The sequence below is a fragment of the Neophocaena asiaeorientalis genome, unplaced genomic scaffold (genome assembly GCF_003031525.2).
Source record: "Neophocaena asiaeorientalis asiaeorientalis breed wild unplaced genomic scaffold, Neophocaena_asiaeorientalis_V1.1 scaffold46, whole genome shotgun sequence".
NCBI lineage: Eukaryota > Metazoa > Chordata > Mammalia > Artiodactyla > Phocoenidae > Neophocaena > Neophocaena asiaeorientalis.
This window is the reverse complement of record NW_020175393.1, coordinates 9165430-9187062: the sequence shown is the minus strand read 5'-3', so window position 1 is coordinate 9187062 and position 21633 is coordinate 9165430. Positions and strand designations below refer to the sequence as shown.

The following is a 21633-nucleotide window of genomic DNA, read 5'->3' as shown; positions in this document are numbered from 1 at the left end:
AAAAAAAAAAAAAAAAAAAAAAAAAAAAAAAAAAAATTCCTTATAGTTCCCCAAGTGCGTTTATACACATTATCTCATTTTATCCTAACAACTCTGTGAGGGAGGAAAAATAACCCCCAAACCCTGAAGATCACTGAGAACACTTCTAATGTTCATCCACTTCCAAGTTTGCATCTCTTCCAGACACAGGAGAATTACACTTCCCTGCCCTGTTTTGCAGTTGGACAGAGGCCTTCTAACTAGTTCTAGCTAAAGGGATGTAGGCATGGTCATCATTTCTGAGCCAGAGCAATTTATCTGCTGTGCAAGACCCTCCTCTTCCCTTGCTGTGGTGAACCCTAAAAACATTAAGTTTATGGAGCTGTTACATGGTATGAAGTAACTACCTAGAGTAGAACCCTCCACTCATCACCCCCACTGATCTGAATTGGTCACACAGTCTGAATAATAAATGTATTTTGGATATTTAAAGTCTCTGAGATTGTAGGGTTGTTTGTTATTTTTAGCATAACCTTATCCATCATTATTGACAGAACTGGAGTTAAAAAAAGTTAAGCAAAACTGTTTAATAAAGTTTATAATAAAGCATCATAAAGTACCATCTGGAAACATATGCTAAGAATATTCCTAACTGGTGGCAGCATAACTCCCAACCCCAAATTCTGGTAATCTATAACATTCACGCAGTAAGTTTTTAAATGTTAAAAAAGAATGTTTTTAATTTAACTATACAACAAAAACAATGGAACTAAATCTAGCTTAGTTTAAGTTAAAATGTAAACCATACACCAAAGTATGATTTCATATTTTACTAGTATTTTATTTTTCTTAATGGTTATGAGATGTCACAATATACATCGCTATGATCAACATCAACACTAAGATGATTGCCCATAATAACAATCACCTCACAGGGTGATAAAGACGCAGACATAGAGAATGGACTTGAGGACGTGGGGAGAGGCAAGGGTAAGCTGGGACGAAGTGAGAGAGTGGCATGGACATATATACACTACCAAATGTAAAACAGATAGCTAGTGGGAAGCAGCCGCATAGCACAGGGAGATCAGCTCAGTGCTTTGTGACCACCTAGAGGGGTGGGATAGGGAGGGTGGGGAGAGGCAAGACGGAGGAGATATGGGGATATATGTATATGTATAGCTGATTCACTTTTTTATAAAGCAGAAACTAACACCACTGTAAAGCAATTATACTCCAATAAAGATGTTAAAAAAAACACAAAAAAAACAACCACCTCTATTTAGAAAGAAATAACAAGTGACAGGTTTGATTACATTTTTACTAATAGAGAACTAAGTACAGACAAATATAAACATTAGCCCACTGCCTGAAAACACAGCTTTTTCTGACATCACAGAGGCTTCAGAGATAATTTGGGACCTACACAATTTTAGAAACAATGAACAAATAACAGAAAAATTAACCTAATTCCCTTCACAGACTCCTTTTCTAAGTACTAAACATAAAAGACTCCTGAATATCATTTTTTCTGGCTAAAGAAAACCTCCACCCTATAGACATAAGTCACCTTTATCCTGAAGGGTCTAGTTTACAAACTCTCCCAGAATTCCAACAACCATATTTCATCTTTCCAAGTAATAGACTCCATTGTCATTTTATCAGGGTCCTGGGTTTCATGGGAACACCTACTTTTAACATAAGACATTCATCCTCAGGACCCCAGCATGGCCATTTACTAAGAGTTTACTATGTACCAAGTACTGTGGAAAGCACTACACAAAGGACCTCATTTACCTTCTCAACAACTGTGTGATAAAGAATTTGGCTGACCTTTGTCTAGGGATCCTAGGAGGTAACCTGTAAATCATCGAACTTTCCCATGTGATAGCAGTGTCTTTGCTAGTCATGCTCCCACCTGTCCCCCACATATCTGAAAGTTTATACTAATGAGATAGAGTGAAGGTTGGCCATATCAGAAAAATCAACCACGTAATTAAAGGGCTGGGGTTTTCAGGCACATAATATTAGTCCCACCTCTGGGAAGGGAAGTGGAGCTGGATATTGAGTCACGTGGGCAATGATTCAATTAATCATGCCTATATAATGAAACCCAATAAAAACTCTGGACACCTAAGCTTGGGTGAGCTTCCCTGGTTGGCAATACTCTGTGTGTTGTCAAGCATTAATGTGCCAGGAGGATAATAACATGTCACTGAGAACAACAAAAACTTAGCACTTGCAAATCTTGCCCTTTGGCTGGTTCTGATTTGTGTCTTTTTGCTATGATAAAATTTTAATCATAAGTGCAGCATTTTCCTGAGTTGTGAGTTGTTCTAGTGAATTATGCAACCTCAAGTAGTCCATGGAGATGCCTGAAATTTGTAGCCAGCTGATGAGAACTGAGGATGGCTCTGGAGTTCCCCAAACTTGCAGCTGTATTTTAGACAGTCTTGTGGAAGTCTGGTCCCTTAACCTGGAGTCGGCCAACTTCAAGCCACAACAAAGTTTAGAAATATCCTCTAAGAGTCTGGTTCAAACTTGAGTCCTAGTGGGGCCATCATATATTATATCCCTCTCCCCCATTCCAGGCTACTTGACTGTCCAAGTGCAGGTCCCCAGATACTGCTTTCTTTCTTCAGTAGTTCAGGGAATTGGCCAATCTGCCTCTTCTTTCTGGCTGCCACAGCCTATCCTCTGCTCCCTGGTTTCTTCCCCTCATAAGGCTGGCTGAAAGACATTTTCCAATCTCTTCCATCATAACTATAGCAGTTTCTGTTGTTTGTTTTCCACTCTGCCTTTCCTCCTCCAACTAGCGTATTATATCTCCTTTTCATTTGTAAGTTTTTGCTACTGGCTGTTAAAAGGAAATAAATGCATGCATCCTTCCACCCCGAAATTCTACTTCTAGGAATGTATCCTGTGTATATACTTCTACACATACACAAAGATACAAAGTATAATAATGCAGTATTATTTATAGTCCCAGAAACAACCTAAATGTCTACTAATAGAAGACAAGTAGGTAAAGAACAGAACACCCATACAAGAGAATAATAACCAGCCATTAAAAAGATAAGACAAAGTCAGCTCTCTCTATATGTGTTATTTAACAATCTGATGGACAAATTTTAAATGAAATAAGCAAGATGAAAACAGTTTATGTGGTATGCTAGCATTTACTGAAAAAAGTATAAATGTTTGGATCTAGATATTCATATGATATCTAGATGAATACCCAAGAAACTAGTAACAATGGTCACCTCTGGATAAGGGAACAGGGAAATTAAGGGATGAGTGGGAGAAGGTACCTTTCATGGCATATACTTTTGTACCTCTTGAGAGACATAACAAAATACATGTTTTGCCTATTATATTAGTTTTTCAAGTCAATTTTTAAAAAGCAGTGGCCAATGCTGTTCTTGGTGTTGTCTATCTTTAATAAATGTATCCTTGTGACCCTTTAGATGATGTCATGAAAATGAAAATTCTCTCCTCAAACCATGAGGCAATCCCCTTACCCAAGGTGCCTTCCTTTTCATTAATTCTATACATCCTCTAAATATACAGTTAGAGTCCCAGGACAGGTATGAATGGATTAACCTATACCTCCATGCTCTAGTGAAATGATTTTATATCTCAAAGAAACTCCAGACTGACACATCCAAGTCCAAACTCCATCATGCACATACAGGAAGACTCTGCTGAGATCATCCCTGACTTGGTTTCATCCACAAATCCTTTAGGCACACTTAATCTTCAAGTACAGGCAAACAGCTTTTCAGTGCACCACTTTCATTGAGGGAATAGATATACTCCTCCTCCCGTCATCCCACCTCCACTCCTCCAAACTCCCAAAAGCCTATTCCATGAACACTGTTGAAAACACAATTCTTCCTACTTCTTCTAGTAATGGAAGCTCTCAGAACTCTGTCAATTTAATCAAGGCCTTCCTACAAAGCATTCAAACCTGCACGCAACCTGTTCTCCCCTGGGATGGACCCCACACATAGACACATATGACATCAGCAGAGAAGGGAGTTAAAATATGCAAAGGAAGAAAACAAGAAAGAATCTTGTGGTGTTGGACTGGAACTAGACAGACCTACAGATACATAGATCCACTGACAGGGCCTGGGATTAGTGACATACCAATGGCAACAGGCACACTTAGTATCTTATTTCTGAACATTAACCTCTACTAAAAAAGAACTAGGCTCCTTAGAGAAATGGTTCATTTCAGGGCTGGGGTAGGGAAAAGCCCAAGATGTGTCCAAAATATCTTGTGTCAGAAAGAAAAAGGAAGTGCTCAAAGAATGATGGGGACATGAAAAACAACAAAGACATCTTGAAGGGTCTCCCACTGGTCAAATCTAGAACAATTTTGACCACAATAATAATGGAGCTCCATGAACATATACTGATATAAATAAATTAAAAAACTGAACATTGATAAGAAACAGGGTATTTAATAGTCTCAAAGTATTTCCCCACCACATACTTACTGATTAAAGAGGGAAAAAGAGTAACTTTACAGTGGAGAAGTCTTGCAGAAATCCCCTTAATCAAGTGATCAAATTTAAAGAGTTATTGAACCAAATCAAAATCATATGCTGGGCTTCCCTGGTGGTGCAGTGGTTGAGAATCCGCCTGCCAATGCAGGGGACGCGGGTTCGTGCCCCGGTCTGGGAAGATCCCACATGCCGCGGAGCAGCTGGGCCCTTGAGCCATGGCCCCTGAGCCTGTGCGTCTGGAGCCTGTGCTCCGCAGCGGGAGAGGCCTCAACAGTGAGAGGCCTGCGTACCGCCAAAAAAAGAAAAAAAAAAAAAAAAAAAAAAAAAAAAAAAAAATCATATGCTACTAGATAGGATACAATGAGAACACGTGATTTCTGCAATACTTCTGTGAAAGAGGCAACCTGACTCTAATCATGAAGAGTATCAGACAAACCCAAATTGATGTACATTTACAAAATAAATGGCCTGTAATCTTCAAAATGTCAAGATCATGAAAGTCAAAGAAAAACCGAAAAAAAAAAAAAAAAAAAAAAAAAAAAAAAAGAAAAAAAGAGGCAACATTCCAGACTGAAGATTAAAAGACATGACATACAAATGCCTTCTTTGGAACTGGATCTTTTTGCTACAAAGGATGGTACTACAACAATTGGATCTCAGTTTTCTCATCTGTAAATCATGAGGCTGAACTAGATCTATTGCTCCAAACACCAATAAAGGACTCAAAGAGGTTTCTGTATAGACAAAAAACTAGATCTAACAGCCTTTCAATATATAAAAAGATCTCTATCAGTATTCTAACCATGCTGATAAAGAAAGATTACCATAGACACCCAGAGGTCTTAACCAAAATTAAGCTTATTAAATTTAAGTTGTATGGGAAAAAGTCTTAAGAAAAAAAATGAGTCTATCAATAGTATATCCAAACAATGGAATATTACCTAGCTATATCAGCTGATATGGACAGATGTCAATGTCAAGATTTTGTTAAATAGAGAAAGGAAAATTTAGCCCAGTATAGCTAACGTATTCCCTTTTCTATGTATGTCTACGTATGTGTATGTTTAAGATAGCCCCATATGTGGGCATGTACATGCATAGAAAATTTCTGGAAGGACATATAAAAGTATGTTAACAATGATTAGTTCTGAGAAACAGGAGTAGATAGTCATAAAGGGAGACAGAGCACTTTCCTCTCCATCTTCTACCCTTGTATACTTAATTCTCAACAAGAAATCAAAAAAAAAAAAAAAAAAAACTCAGCCTAGTAGCAGTAAGTACATATAGCACCCACATCATGATTTCTAACTAACATTCCCAACTAAAAGGAAATTCCCTGCATAAATGGCTGATTCTACATATGGGTCAGAGTAAGTACAAAGTGAGGTGTGGACATCTTATGCCAGAAAGCAGAGGCACTCAAAAACTAATAAAGGCATGTGAAAAGGGCAAAGAAGCTAGTGTAACGGGGCTCTCAAAGGTCAAATGTAGGATAATTCGAACATCAAAAAGAATCACTGTAACCATCAAGAAAAGCAAGGAAGTGGGCTTCCCTGGTGGCGCAGTGGTTGAGAGTCCACCTGTCGATGCAGGGGACGCAGGTTCGTGTCCCGATCCGGGAGGATCCCACATGCCGTGGAGCGGCTGGGCCTGTGAGCCATGGCCACTGAGCCTGCGCTCCGCAACGGGAGAGACAACAGTGAGAGGCCCGGGTTAAAAAAAAAAAAAAAAAAAAGCAAGGAAGTGATTATTACAAGAGTCAAGGTAGGAGCTAATTATGGGGGAGGAATAAAGTACACAATGGGTTTCTGGAACGCTGGTGATGTTCTATATCTTGACCTGGAAAATAATTATATAATGTTTGTTTATAATAATTTATTAAGACACATATATTTGTTGTGGAAACTAACACACATATATACATATATAATACTGATATTTCATAATTTGAAAACAAAAATGTAAGGTTTCAGGAATAAAAAAGTCAAGTAAAAACAAGGAAAGAAAGAAAATGACAATATCTTACCTGCAAGAGTATGTAGGTTCTCCCACTTTAAAAACACGACCACAAAGATGAGAAGGTTTGTTTGTTTGTTCAAGTTTTGAAAATCCCAACTCAGGATCTTCACCACAAAGGTACCATTCCATTGGTCCCAACAAAACTTGGTGTGCCAACATGTCTTCTTTCTGTGGAAAAGGGTTGGGACCCCTGCAGTAGATTTTGGGTACATAGTGAGCCAAATGCTGGTTCACTTCTCTAGTGAGGTCAGTTGCTTGCAGCCATTTCTTTAAAAAAGAAAAAAGAAAAAATATTTTAAACAAGGTCAATAAACTGCTAATTTGAATAAACATACTCTATTTTCTTTTAGGTGCAAAAATAATGAGTCTTATAAATTATTTTATTGACATTCATCATTGCATGTCTTCTTGCCAAAAAAGGATAAAACTCAATTTAGAATTTTACTAAAATGCCCAGTATTTTAAAATTCAACTTAAAGTGAAAGTAAAGTGGAACGAGCCCATCTCCTCAAAATGACTCTTGAAGCTACCTTCTGTAGGCAATACAGGAAAATGACCACAACATATCATCTTATAAGACACTAGCCGTTGAGCCCATCTGACTTTCTTTCTAATTTCTAATGCTTTGCTCAAATGATATTCTGATTGTGATCTGGATTCTCCTGTCGGTTTGCTGACAGGAAGAGCATACAGTGAACATGAACAGCCAATACACTAATTCTATTTCTCAATGATTATAAAGGACACGCCAGTCTCTTATGAATGTCAGTCCATAAGAGAGTTTGTTCTATCGATTATATCTTTATGCCCTGATCAACCTCTCTATAAGCCCTTTCTCCTTTGCTCTCCCTGTTAAAAACATTTTAAAAAGTCACTTTCCCCTGTCCCCAAACTTTCATGTCCTACTACCTGTGATAATTATACTTAGATATCTAATAGATACTGTGATATTATGATAAGAAAAACATATTTGGTCTTCTCATTCCTAGCACAGAGCTCTTAAAAATCTTCCAATTTCCTAAGTGATAAGTGAGATAAAAGTGAAAGGAATGTCTTTTGTTATTCATAACAAGCCCCCTTCAATCAGACCTGAGTTGATATTACAAAGGTGACTTTTGGAAAGCCCCTAAAGATGGGAAGCTAGTTGCCAGGGGAACTAGCCGCATTATTAGTAGAAACTTACAGTCTCCACCCCAACCAACTTCAGGGAAGGGAGAGGTGCTGGAGGTGGAGTTAAGCACTAATGACCAATCATTTGATCATCATGCCTATGGAGGCACAAAGCCTCCATAAAAATCCAAAAATGTCGGGGTTCAGAGATCTCCTTGGTTGATGAACAAACAGAGGTGCTGGCACGCCCAGGGAGGGCATGGAAGCTCCACACCCCTTCCCACATACCTTGCTCTATTCCATCTGGCTGTTCCTGAGTTGTATCATTTTATAATAAACAAGTAATCTAGTAAATAAACTGTTTCCCTGAGTTTTGTGAGCCATTCTAGAAAATTATCGAACCCAAAGAGGGGGTCATGGGAACTCCTTAATTTGCAACATAAGTTGTGGGTAACCTGAGGACCCACTGCTTGTGGCTGGCATCTGCAGTAGTGAAGCGGGGCAGCCTTGTGGGACTGAGCCCTTAATCTGTGGGATCTGATGCTAACTGCAGGTGTACAGTGTCAGAACTGACTGAGTTGTAGGACACCCAACTGGTGTCTGCTGAGAACGAGAGAATTGCCTGGTGAGGGAAACCCCCCCCCCCCCCACACACACACACACACACGTTTGGAGGCCGGAAGTATTGATGTGAGAATAAAAAGAAAAGGAAGAAACAGTTTTTCCTTTCAGACACCAACTCAATATGTCCAAAATTGAACTCATGATCTCCCACACCACAAAAAACACCCTGCTATTTTCTCCATTTCTCTATTTCAGACACCAGCACCTACCCAGGTATCCAAACCAGAAAAACTCAGAAATCTTTTTTCCTCACCCCAACATCCAATTAGTCATCATGTCTTGTCTATTAGGCCTCCTAAGTATCTGTTGAATCCATCCATTTCTTTCTCTCCATCTCCGGTGGCACTACTTCCACTACCCTAGTCCAAACTCCCCACTCCTGTCTTTTGCAAGGATTAATGCAACTGTGTCCTAACTAGTAATCCCCACTAGTCTGGTCCCTCTACAGTCCATTTTTCCAACCTCACTACCAGAGTGTTTCTTGCAAAATGCCAGTCTGATCATGTCATTCAGCTTCCCCTTCTATTTAGGATCAAATCAAGTCCACTGGCATGGTTTACAACAGCGGTCCCCAAACGTTTTGGCACCATGGACTGGTTTAATGGAAGACAATTTTTCCACAGACGGCGGGTGGGGGGGTGGTTCAAACGGTAATGCTAGCGATGGGGAGCGGCAGATGAAGCTTCGCTGGCTCACCTGCTGCTCACCTCCTGCTGTGCAGCCCAGCTCCTGACAAGCTGCGGACCACTACCGGTCCTCAGGCCGGGGGCTGAGGACCCCTGGTTTACAAGGTCCTTTGCCTTGTATCATACTTTCCAGTTTCCTCCTCCTGATCAGTATTGCTCCTCTCTCTCTGCTTTACAGGGCTGTTATCTACTCATTCTTCAGATCTCAGTTTATGTTTCACTTTCTCTAAGACGTCTTCTTAGCCTCTTCCTCACCCCCATCTCCTGTTCCCCTACCCCCCATGTCTAAAACAGAACCAAGCCCCAGTGGGCAGTTAGTAAAATCCGTTAACTGAATGACTATAAATATGTATATACTACTGACTGTCACTTAACATTGACATTACAGAAAGATGTTTGGCTTTAATGGAACGTGGCTTCAATGGACACAGAAATAAAGCAGATCCAGGCCTGCAGGTTCTTAAAAACCAAACCAAATAAGCCCTATATAGGCATCCTTCAAACCACCTCCTTTCTTTTCCCTTTCTATTTCCTTAAGTCCTAAGGCTTTCCCCTATATTCTGTCATTTATTTATTCCTGCTTCCCATGCCAATTCCATCTGTGTTTATTTGTCCTCCAAATAAACATAATTTATTTAGTTACAAATTATGTAATTAAGACCTGCTCATTTTGGCTCTAAACAAAGTGAAAATTTGAAATCAGAAAATATGAAACAACTCACTTCTACAAAAATGCAGTTAACTGTTAACTCATAAATCCAATGTTTACCTATAGATTACAATCTAAATTTCAAATTACATCCTTGTTAAACAAGAGTTTATGAAGATTGGGATTGACACATATACACTATTGATAGTATGTATAAAACAGACAACTAATGAGAACATACTGTATAGCACAGGGAACTCTACTTAATGCACTGTGTTGACCTAAATGGGAAGGAAATCCAAAAAAGAGGGGATATATGTGTATATATATAGCTGATTCATTTTGCTGTACAGGAGAAACTAACACAACATTGTAAAGCAGCTATACTCCAAAAAAAATTAATTAAAAAAAAAAAGTTTACGTTTATGTGATGTCTAACACTGTTAAGACAAGAGTATAAGGTCTTCTTTTTAACTATTACTTGCACAATCTTCAGCTCACTTCCTTCCTTTGAAAAAATAACATATAGAGAGATTTTACATATTCATGAGGTGATATATACTACCTTTCTAGTCAATTTCACATTTTAGAGAACTTTTCCTAAAAATGTAAAAATCTCTTCATAAGTTAAGGGGCTGGATGAAAACTTATAACAGTGAAAAACTTTTCACCCCGAAAGTGAAACAATCCTTTCTAAATGTTACTAATTTTGCTGTGTTTGCTTTATGCAAGTAGGAAAGAGACTAAATTACTCTTAAAACAGTACTTCTGGTGAGACAATCCCATAGGTTTAAAGATTGTTCAAGTAATGTCTAACACTGTAAGACAAGAGTATAAGGTCTTACAAGGAGAAGTGGAGAAGTGGCTCCAGATCAAAATTATACACACACACACACAAAGCTCAGTAATTATAAAACAAACGAGAAAAAAAAAAGATAGTCAATAGTAAAAGACAGAGTCAACCAAAAAGCAAACAAAAATCTAATTCTTTGAGCTAAAAACCATGTTTTTGGCCACATCAAAGGGGTTTTCACCCATTGTCAGCAAACCCTAATTCAAAATATGAATGCAGTCAAATTATCCTAAGCAATTTATTGTTTATGTATGAAAAATTAAGCATTCAGATTCAAGAATTCACCTCCACAATCCTAGAAAACTATGCTTCAATTTTAATTTACAACACATTTAAAGGTTTTACTTTAACAGCAATTTTTTGTTTTATATTTTATGTTCCCATTTCTCTTAAAATTTCACTTTTGCAGAATTTTAATCCAGGGAGGATAAAGGGTGATGCTTTCTAAAAGAAATTATGTTGTCTTGTGGCTCTAACAACACTGATGGGTCAAATCTGTTCATAGATTTCTTAAACAAAAAATTCAGAAACTAACATCAGCTTCTGGTTAAGAAAAAAAAATCAGCTGCCTTATACAAAATATATCATTAGTAAAACAAGCATTTTACTCTAAATATCTTTTATTATATATTATTATAAATTATTAACAAGACACAAAAGGCTGTTTCAAGAAAGGCAGGCATACGCTCCATTTAAAACCACCTAACAGGACTTCCCTGGTGGCACAGTGGTTAAGAATCCGCCTGCCAATGCAGGGGACACGGGTTCAAGCCCTGGTCTGGGAAGATCCCACGTGCCACAGAGCACATAAGAGTGCACCACAGCTAATGAGCCTGCGCTCTAGAGCCCGTGAACCACAACTACTGAGCCCGTGTGCCACAACTACTGAAGCCCACACGTCTAGAGCCCATGATCCGCAACAAGAGAAGGCACTGCAATGAGAAGCCCACACACCACAACCAAGAGTAGACCCCGCTCACCACCAACTAGAGAAAGCCCACTTGCAAAACAAAACAAACAAAATCAAACAAAAAACCACCTGATTTGGGATTTTAACTTCATTAAATTTAAACACTTAATATATAAAGCAAGACACCTTTACATGAAAAAATCTATACCAGAAATATAGAATTAGTGGTTAGTGACATTATAGATTTAAAAAAAAAAGTTGTGAAGAGAAAATTTCTGGCTGCCTTTAAGAATAATGGTTCACATATTTCTCAAAAGAAAGAAAACCTATAGCTTTTCATATCAGATCTCAGTAACATAAGCTAACTGTAACTGTTTCTTCAACATGAAGAATTATTGATATTTCTAATTTGGTTGCATGTTAATCTGTCCTTATTTCAGACACTTGTGGCTGTCACACTAACGTGCACACCAGAGCAATAAGCACTTTCTTATTAGAAGTCCTCAATAACGGAAGTAGAGAAACTGTCAACTCATTCCACTAAAGTAAACATGTTATGACAATGTTTGCAGGAGCTCGTCTTTTTTTGAAAGCTAATTTCAGCCTTGGGATAGAGAGCAAGTACAATAAACACAAAAATCAAAGAATCCCTAGGGGTTAGCCTTTTATCACAGTATCTAATTATTCTATGCCAAATTAAAATTGTACTCTATTTAAGCACATTTGATTTTGCTTTCGAACAAGGATAACCAACATGTAAGTTAACTACAAAACAACAATCTAAAACAACAATTGCTAGGGCCAAAATGGAGCTTTCGGGACTATACTAAGAAAAAATTAGAACTAAGAAAAATTTAAAACAAATCATATTAAGAGTTCTAGAAATGAAGTAAAAACATTCACAAATCAAAATAATACAGAAACTCAGTAATAAAAAACAAGAGAATCTAATTTAAAAATAGGCAAAAAACAAAAAAACAGAAGACAAAATGAAAAAATAGGCAAAAGATCTGAATTGACACTTCCAAAGAAGATATACAAATAGCCAATAAGCTTATGAAAAGATGTTCAACATCATGAGTCACGAGGGAAATACTGATACAAATCAAAACTACAAGGAGATGCCACTTTACACCTAACAGAATGGCTATAATCAAAAAGACAGACAATTAACTAGTGCTGGCAAGGATGTGAAAAAACCCACTGAAAACTTCACATCTGCTAGTGGGAAGGTAAAATGATGCAGCCATTTTAGTCTAGCAATTGCTGACCCAGCAATTCCACTCCTGGGTATATGCCCAAGAGAAATGAAAACATATGTCCCCATAAAAAAATTGTACAGAAATGTTCACCATAGCACAATTCATAATATCCACAAAGTAGAAATAATCCAAACATCCATCAACGGATGAATGGATAAATAAAATATGGTATATCCACGTAATGGACTATCATTTGGCAGTAAAAAGGAATGAAGTATTGATAATACATGCTGCAACATGGACGAACCTTAAAAACTTATGCTAAGTGAAAGAAGCCAGTCACAAAAGACAACATATTACATGATTCTGTTTACATGAAATTTCCAGAATAGACAAATCTATGGAGACAAAGAAATAGGTCAGCAGTGGGCCTAGAGTTTGGGAGGTTAGGAGAAAATGGGGAGTGTACAGCTAATGGATATAGGATTTCTTTTTTGCAGTGATGAAAATGTACTAAAATTGATTGTGGTGAGGGCTGCACAACTCTGCATATACTAAAAACCACTGACTTGAATTGTAAGATACGTGAATTTTATATAAAACTGTTGAAAATTTTAAGGCAAAAAGTAACCAATATAGGTATAATACTCTACATAAGACTTCTATAATGAATATGTATTTCTTTCAGATTTGGGGAAAAACAATATATGTACCTCTTAAATCATAATCATCCACTGGAACATATAATCAAATCTGTGGAGCATGAAATGTAGATAGAGTCAAGAAGTGTTGGGGAAGTCATACTTGTAGAATCAACTCTATCAAGGAAAAGAAAAAACTACAACAGAGGGCCACTTTAATATCCTAAACTTAAAATTATTGAAGTGAGTACTTAAATACTTTTATTTGTGAGGCATTCTAGTAAGAATAGATGGGATCACAAAAAGTCCTTCCTCCTCATAATACAAATAAGAAAAGCAAGTGTGTAAATAAATTGTGCGAAAAATGCCACTAGTCATTATTAAGTAACTTTAGATGGATGTGATCCCAACAAATTATCAGCAACAGAGGTCTAAAGGCTGTTAATAACTGCTTTGCTTGTTTACCCTCTCTAAAATTTATTTTTACTGGAGAAAACTTTATTAATTCATTTTAATTTTTAAAAAAATATTTATTTATTTTTCTGGCTGTATTGGGTCTTAGTTGCGGTAGACGGGATCTTTGTTGCAGCATGCAGGATATTTAGTTGCAGCATGAGAACTCTTAGTTTGCAGCACGTGGGATCTACTTCCCTGACTAGGGATTGAAACTGGGCCACCTGCATTGGGAGCGCTGAGTCTTAATCACTGGACCACCAGGGAAGTCCCCCAATTAATTTTAATTTGTGATAGATGGCTGGGCTGGGGCCTAAGCTGAAAGAACAGTAAAGTGTTATGCTGTTTTAATCAAATACAAACAATAAACTCACAAAGTAAGGGCAAATTATACTGCTGCAAGAATCTTGTATTTTAATATTAGATGAACTCTTCTTTAAGAAATTTTGTCGGCCTTCAGACTAAATTTTTTTTTTAATCTTATTTTTCAGAAAGTCATTTAAAAGTAAACAGAGCAAAGGGACTTCCCTGGTGGTCCAGCGCTTTAAGACTCCGTGCTCCCAATGCAGGGGGCCTGGGTTCAATCCTTGGTCAGGGAACTAGATCAAGCATGCCGCAACTAAAGACCTGGCGCAGCCTAATAAATAAATAAATAATTTTTAAAAGAAGAGTAAACAGAGCAAAACTAAAATGTAGCTCAGACTGTGAACTTCACAAACTCGAATTAAGTCCAAATTTATAAGTTTTGACTGCATTTTCCTTAATTTCCCCCACTACATCTGAGAATTTCACTACACAAGGACTAGGAGCATTGCTCTCTAGCATCAGTGTTATAACTAGTTTCCCCAGGAACCTCAACAAACTGGAGAAGCTCTAATCACTTGATAGCTTGCACTTTTATTTGTTTATTTTAATTTTTATTCTATATTGGAGTATAGTCCATTAACAATGTTGTGTTAGTTTCAGGTGTATGGCAGCTTGCACTTTTAGAATTGGAAAAACAGAGTACATAGCCTGCCTGTATCACTGGGGTCAACAGACAGAATTTGGTGGGAGTAAAAAAAAAAGTTTTTGAGGTAAATAACAGATTAGCTATCAATCTAGATATTGATAAGATCACATGGATAGGGAATAGCTGTCATTACCATTTTACTGTTTACTTTGAACACTGCTTTCGTTTTCTTTTTCAAACCTCTTGATAAATGAAAAGGCAGATGGGGAAAATTCTTGGGTTGTTGCAATACTAAGCGGAAAGTAAATGAAAACAGAACTAGACTAAACAAGTTGGTTTAAAAACAAACAAACAAAGATGCATCATTCAACAATGTATTTCTTTAAACTTTTCACCTCTACTCCTGACATTTATTTCCACTATGACTTTAGTGTCCTCATCAATTCACCCAAAATAACTCCTCACTAACCAACAGCCCCACAGCGCCCCACTACAATTTTGCTCCTAACATTCAGATTGTTGACTTGTGCTCAAAGGTCACTCCCTTCCTATCAGCTTTTTAAATTGGAGGCCCTAGAGGTGGGGCCTCAGCTGTTTTGGCCCATTCAGAATCATTATGGACAATTTGTTCTAGGGAGTGTTCCCTGTCCTTGAGGAAAGATACCATCGAGTTTTATTAATTATTTTACAACTCTGCTACTTATACAGCATATTCGTATTACAGTTTAAGTACAAGACTAGGTCTGAATGCTTTAAGTTTGGGGCATAACTGCTCCCACTATGCTGTGACCAAACCTCACATTATTAGCTTCCATTTACTGAGAGGTGCTCTCTCAAAGTTATATAACGTTTGTTCTCCATCCAACTTCCCCCAACTCCTAGACAAATTATTGTTTTAATCTCCCAGTCTCCACTACCACCTTCTCACACTCAGTTAACGTGTCAAGACACTACTTTCCGCACATTCATCAACGTTGTAGACTGACCAAACCGGTGCGAAAACGCACTGAAGAGGTAAAGAGGGTGAACAGTGTCGCTGGCATCCTGTGGTGCCTAGGGCGGTCCCAGAAACAAAATAAGGTAGCAGGTTTCAGAGGAGGCGGCAAATGAATCAGGAAGACAAAGTACCCAAAAAACCAGGAAGCGTCTTTCCCTCCCCTCTTCTAAGAGTTGACATAAAGGGCAAAGGCCCTGTGCTGGGGAGTTATTGGGAGTGGGGGGGAAAGCAGAAATAACGGAAGAGCGAAAGGGTACGTGAGGGTGGCTGGTGCACCCAGCAGCCCTGCGGGCTACTCGTGGATAAAGAAGGAAGGAGGGGGCAAGATCTGGGGCCTCCCCAGGCCGTTACCCACAAGGTGAGGCCGGCGGGGCCAGCGCGGTCGTCACCCCAAGTCAGGGCCCGGCCGCTCCGGGATTTCCAGTAATCTGTTCCTCCCCCGGGGCGCGGCCTGCGACGGCCGGACGTCCCCGCCTGGGTCCCGGCACTCACCCCCGCGGTCTCCTCAGCCGAACATTCCAGCAAACTCCGGTCTAGGCCCTGCACCTCGGGCTCCAGCTCCGACGCCATCTTCCCTCCTTCGCCTCCCCAGCGCTGGCGCCGCTACCGCCGTCCCGAGGGCCGCGGCCTCGCCACAGCCCCGGCGGCCGAGACCGCCACCGCTGCCCCGGGCGGTCGGTCCCGAGCCGCTCAGGCGGCCGCGGGCGGAAAAGACGGAGAGTAGCGTGAGGTGAGCCGGGCAGAAGGGACGGTGCGTCCTGCGCTCCCTCGCGGGCTCTGCGCCCAGAGTCAAGTCACTGCCTCGTCCCTGCCCCGGGGAAGGACACAGAGAACCCAGGCCTGGCACTCTTGCCCGCTTCTACCGCGTCCCGCTCCGGGAAAGGGGCAACAACACCCAGAAGGCGAAGCAGAGCACTCTGGGAACTGTAGTCGTCCTCCGCACGGCCAGGGAAAAGGTGGAGCCCTTACAAGGAGGCCCCAGGATGGCATTGTGGGAGTTGTAGTCCAGCTCCTCCTAAGAGCCTTGGGCAAACGGCAGATAAGCGGGCGGGCGGGGCTTTTGTGCCCAGCAAGAATCATAGACTAAGCGGCGAGAGGCGCCCACCAGGGAAGAGGCAAGAAGCGCGAGATCATGTGTGGTACTGAGTTTTATTCCCTTAACACCCTTTGTTCATTTTTGTATCCCCAGAGCTTAGAACAGTGCCTGGCACGTGGCAGAACTCGAGTACTTTTCAAAGCCTGGCATATGTACGAACTCAAATACTTGTCGAATGAACGAATTACGTTCTATCCCTATTGTTCTAAGGCCCTGTCATCCATCAACCCCTCATTCTTTAGACTGGTAACCGAGGTGTACATTTCTCAGGTTTTTAAAGGTTTTAAAACATGTTAAAATGGTGTTAAAGGAAACGTTTCCAAGTAATTTAGATATGACCGTTTATTAAAATTTATAACAAATCTTGCTGCAGAGGAGAAGGAGTCTACCAAGCCAATTCAAAGGTTCACTCTTGATAGGGACATTTTATAGAAATAATCATTGTTAGATTAGATACAAAAGGAAATTACGTTTGGGTAGAGGTAATTAGGCTCTTGACTGATAGTTGGGTGAGTGGATTTCTTAGAACAAGTCTCCAATTCCTTTACAGTTATCAGAAAATTGCTTAACATTTTATTAGGCATGCTGATTTATTCCCACAAAGAAATTGTGAATTACATTAGGCAAAAAAAATTCTGAACCAATCCAGGTTTGGGACATGTTTTTGTTGTTCTTGTTGTTGTTAACAAAAGTATGATATTAACCAAGTTTTTTTTTTTTTTAAGGAAATAAAAATTACCCATCATCCCACAATCCAAATAAGCCTTGTCATCACTTAAAAAAAAAAACCTAATATATGTGTAAGATTAGAACGTCAAGCTCAATGGAAATATTCAATATTTTTAAAGGAAAAAAATTAAAACTATGCCTCTGGGGCTTCCCTGGTGGTGCAGGGGTTGAGAGTCCACCTGCCGATGCAGGGGACACGGGTTCGTGCCCCGGTCCGGGAAGATCCCACATGCCGCGGAGCGGCTGGGCCCGTGAGCCATGGCCGCTGGGCCTGCGTGTCCGGAGCCTGTGCTCTGCAACGGCAGAGGCCACAACAGTGAGAGGCCCGCGTACCGCAAAAAAACAAAAAACAAACAAAAAAAAACTATGCCTCTTACCCCAAGTCCCTCTCCCCAAAGAAAAGCCTTTTTAATACTTTCTTATGATTCTATCCAGAAAAAAAAGTATGCATCTATCTGCATAGATATCTAGAATGAGAGATCTTGAAATGTTCTACTATATGTTACTTTCTTCTTTGCCCAAATTCCTTGCACTGATGCACTCCCTAGTCAGAGTCAACCTGGAGGAAAACTGGGGTTGTTACAACCCAGAAGCAAAGATAATGCCTCTTTAAGAGTCCTAATATAGAATTAAAGCCATTAAAATACATTGTAAAGAAATTTTTATTATTTTTTATTCTTTTTGGATTGATTTTAATGTCCTTTTTTCGAAATTCTTGAGTTGGATGTTTGCTATTAACCATTCTCTTTTTTTTCAGTATGTACATCTAAGGCAGTGGTTTTCAAACTTGAGCATGTATCAGAATTACCTCGAGGTCTTGATAAAATACAGGTTTCTGGACCCCACTCTCAGAATTTCTGATTCAATAGATTTTGGGTGCAGACTGGAAATTGCATTTCTGTCAAGTTCCTGGTCATTCTGTGGGCCTGGGGACCAACTTCAAGAATCACAGATTTATTAACGCAGTACATTTCCATTATATAATGCTTTAACTACATTACACAAATTTGGGTATATAGTGTTTTCATTATCATTCTTTAGTATGTTTTAAAATTTTCATATGTGTATGGCATTGTGATCTTTTCTTTTCTTTTCTTTTTCATATACATGACTCATTTATTTTGCAACTGCAAGGTTATACCTCTTAATCTCCCTCACTTTTCTTTCCTCCTCCCACCCGCTCCCCTATGGCAACCACCTGTTTTTTCTCTGTACCTATAGCACTGTTTCTGTTTTGTTATATTTGTTCATTTGTTTTGCTTTTTAGATGCACATATAAGTGAAATCATGCAGTATTTATTTTATTCTGTCTGACATATTTTTCATAGCATAAAACCCTCTAGGACCACCCATGTTGTCACAAATGGCAAGATTCCATTCTTTTTTGTGGCTGAGTAATATTCCATTGTATATGTGTACCACATCTTCTTGATCCGTTATCGATAGGTGCTTAGGTTGCTTCCATATCTTGGCTATTGTAAATAATGCTGCAATGAACATAGGAGGGCATATATATTTTCTAATTAGTGTTTTCCTTTTCTTCAGATAAATACAGAGGAGTGGAATTTCTGGATCATATGGTAGTTCTATTTTTAATTTTTTGAGGAATCTCCATACTGTTTTCCATAGTGACTGCACCAATTTACCTTCCCACCAACAGTGCATGAGAGTTCCCTTTTCTCCACCTCCTGTTATTTATTGTCTTTTTGATAATAGCCATTCTGACAGGTGAGAGGTGTTATCTCATTGTGTTTTTGTTTTTCATTTTATTTTTGGCTGCACTGGGTCTTCTTTGCTGCACACAGGCTTCCTCTAGTTGCGGCAAGCAAAGGCTCCTCTTCGTCATGGTGAGCAGGCTTCTCATTGTGGTGGCTTCTCTTGTTGCAGAGCATGGGCTCTAGGTGCACAGGCTTCAGTAGTTGTGGCGTGCGGGCTTCAGTAGTTGTGGCTCACGGGTTCTAGAGGCTCAGTAGTTGTGGTGCACGAGCTTAGTTGCTCCACGACATGTGGAATCTTCCCGGACCAGGGCTCAAACCCATGTCCCCGCACTGGCAGGCGGATTCTCAACCATTGCGCCACCAGGGAAGCCCCACTCATTGTGGTTTTGATTTGCATTTCCCTGATGATTAGTGATGCTGAACATCTTTTCATGTGCCTGTTGGCCATCTATTTGTCTTCTTTGGATAAATGTCTGTTGAGATTCTCTGCCTATTTTTTAATCAGGTTGTTTGTTTTTCAGATGTTGAGCTGCATAAGTTCTTTGTATATTATATTTTAGATTTTAACCTCTTATCAGATATACTGTTTGCAAATGTCTTCTCCCATTCAGTAAGTGGCCTTTTCACTTCGTTGGTAGTTTCCTCTGCTAAGCAAAAGATTTTTAGTTTGAGGTAGTCTGATTTGTTTATTTTTGCTTTTGTTTCTCTTGCCTGAGGAGACATATCCAAAAAAATATTACTAAGATCAATGTCAAGGAACTTACTGCCTATGCTTTCTTCTAGAAGTTTTATGGTTTCAGGTCTTACATTTAAGTCTTTAATCCATTCTCAGTTTATTTTTGTGCATGATGTGAGAGGGTAGTCCAGTTTGGTTCTTTTGCATGTAGCTGTCCAGTTTTCCCAACACCATTTACTGAAGAGGTTGTCTTTTCCCTATTGTATATTCTTGCCTTCCTTGTCATAGATTAATTGCCCATATAATGTGGGTTCATTTCTGGGCTATCTTTTCTGTTCCATTGATCTGTGTGTCTGTTTTTGTGCCAGTACCACAATGGTTTGATAGTTTAGTTTGAAATCAGGGAGCATGATAACTCCAGCTTTGTTCTTCTTTCTCAAGATTGTTTTGTCTATGGGGAGTCTTCTGTGTTTACATACAAATTTTAGAATTATGTGTTCTAGTTCTGTGAACAATGTCATTGGTATTTTGATAGGGATTGTATTGAATCCGTTGATTGCCTTGGGTAGTATGGTCATTTTAACAAAATTAATTCTTTCAATCCATGAACACAGTGTATCTTTCCGTCTGTGTCATCTTCAATTTCTCTCGTCAGTGTCTTTTTTTTTTTTTGCGGTAACTGGGCCTCTCACTGTTGTGGCCTCTCCCGTTGCGGAGCACAGGCTCCGGGCGCACAGGCTCAGCGGCCATGGCTCACGGGCCCAGCTGCTCCACGGCATGTGGGATCTTCCCGGACCGGGGCATGAACCCGTGTCCCCTGCATCGGCAGGCAGACTCCCAACCACTGCGCCACCAGGGAAGCCCTCGTCAGTGTCTTATAGTTTCCCAAGGACAGGTCTTTTACCTCCTTAGTTAGATTTATTCCTAGATATTTTATTCTTTTTGACAGGATTATAACTGGGATTGTTTTCTTAATTTCTCTTTCTGATAGTTCACTGCTAGTGTATAGATATGCAACAGATTTCTGTATATTAATTTTGTATCCTGCAACTTTACTGAATTCATTGATAAGTTCTGGTAGTTTTTTGTGGCATCTTTGGGATTTTCTACATATAGTATCATGTCATCTGCAAACAGTGACAGTTTTACTTCTTCCTTTCCAGTTTGGATTCCTTTTGTTTCTTTTTCTTGTCTGATTGCTGTGGCTAGGACTTCCAATACTATGTTGAATAAAAGTGGTGATAGTTGACATCCTTGTCTTGTTCCTGATCTTAGAGGAAATTCCTTCAGCTTTTCACCATTAAGTATGATGTTAGTTATGGGCTTATCATATATGGCCTTTGTTACGTTGAGGTATGTTCCCTATATACCCATTTTCTGGATAATTTTAATCATAAATGGATGTTGAATTTTGACAAAGGTTCCTCTGCATCTATTGACATGATCATATGGTTTTTAGTCTTCAATTTGTTAATGTGATGTATCACACTGATTTGCAGGTATTGAACCACCCTTGAATCCCTGGGATAAATCCCACTTGATCATGGTCCTTTTAATGTATTGTTGAATTTGGTTTGCTAAAATTTTGTTGAGTATTTTTTAAAATTTATTTATTTTTGGCTGCATTGGGTCTTCGTTGCTGCTCTAGTTGTGGCGGGTAGGGGCTACTCCTCGCTGCAGTGCGTGGGCTTCTCATTGCAGTGACTTCCCTTGTTGTGGAGCATGGGCTCTAGGTGCGTGGGCTTCAGAGCGCAGGCTTAGTAGCTGTGGCGCATGGCCTTAGTTGCTCCGTGATACATGGGATCTTCCTGGACCAAGGATTGAA

The 21633-nt window shown here is 39.4% G+C and overlaps 1 protein-coding gene across 5 annotated transcripts in view; it reads right to left on the bottom strand.

Annotated features, from left to right (window-relative positions):
* Nucleotides 1–16514, bottom strand: part of UBR2 (ubiquitin protein ligase E3 component n-recognin 2) — a 115639-nt gene extending 99125 nt beyond the window's left edge. For 3 of the 5 annotated variants that reach the window (XM_024765850.1, XM_024765849.1, XM_024765851.1), the window contains exons 1-2: nucleotides 16082–16511; nucleotides 6520–6779 (exon numbers count right to left, since the gene is read on the bottom strand). In XM_024765850.1, the coding sequence (XP_024621618.1) occupies nucleotides 6520–6779; nucleotides 16082–16159 (338 nt within the window). In that variant the 5' untranslated portion in view covers nucleotides 16160–16511. Of the gene's footprint in view, nucleotides 1–6519; nucleotides 6780–16081 lie in introns of all 5 variants that reach the window. The other 2 variants (XR_003006031.1, XM_024765852.1) reach the window with 2 other exon arrangements.
* Nucleotides 16515–21633: the final 5119 nt, after the last annotated feature.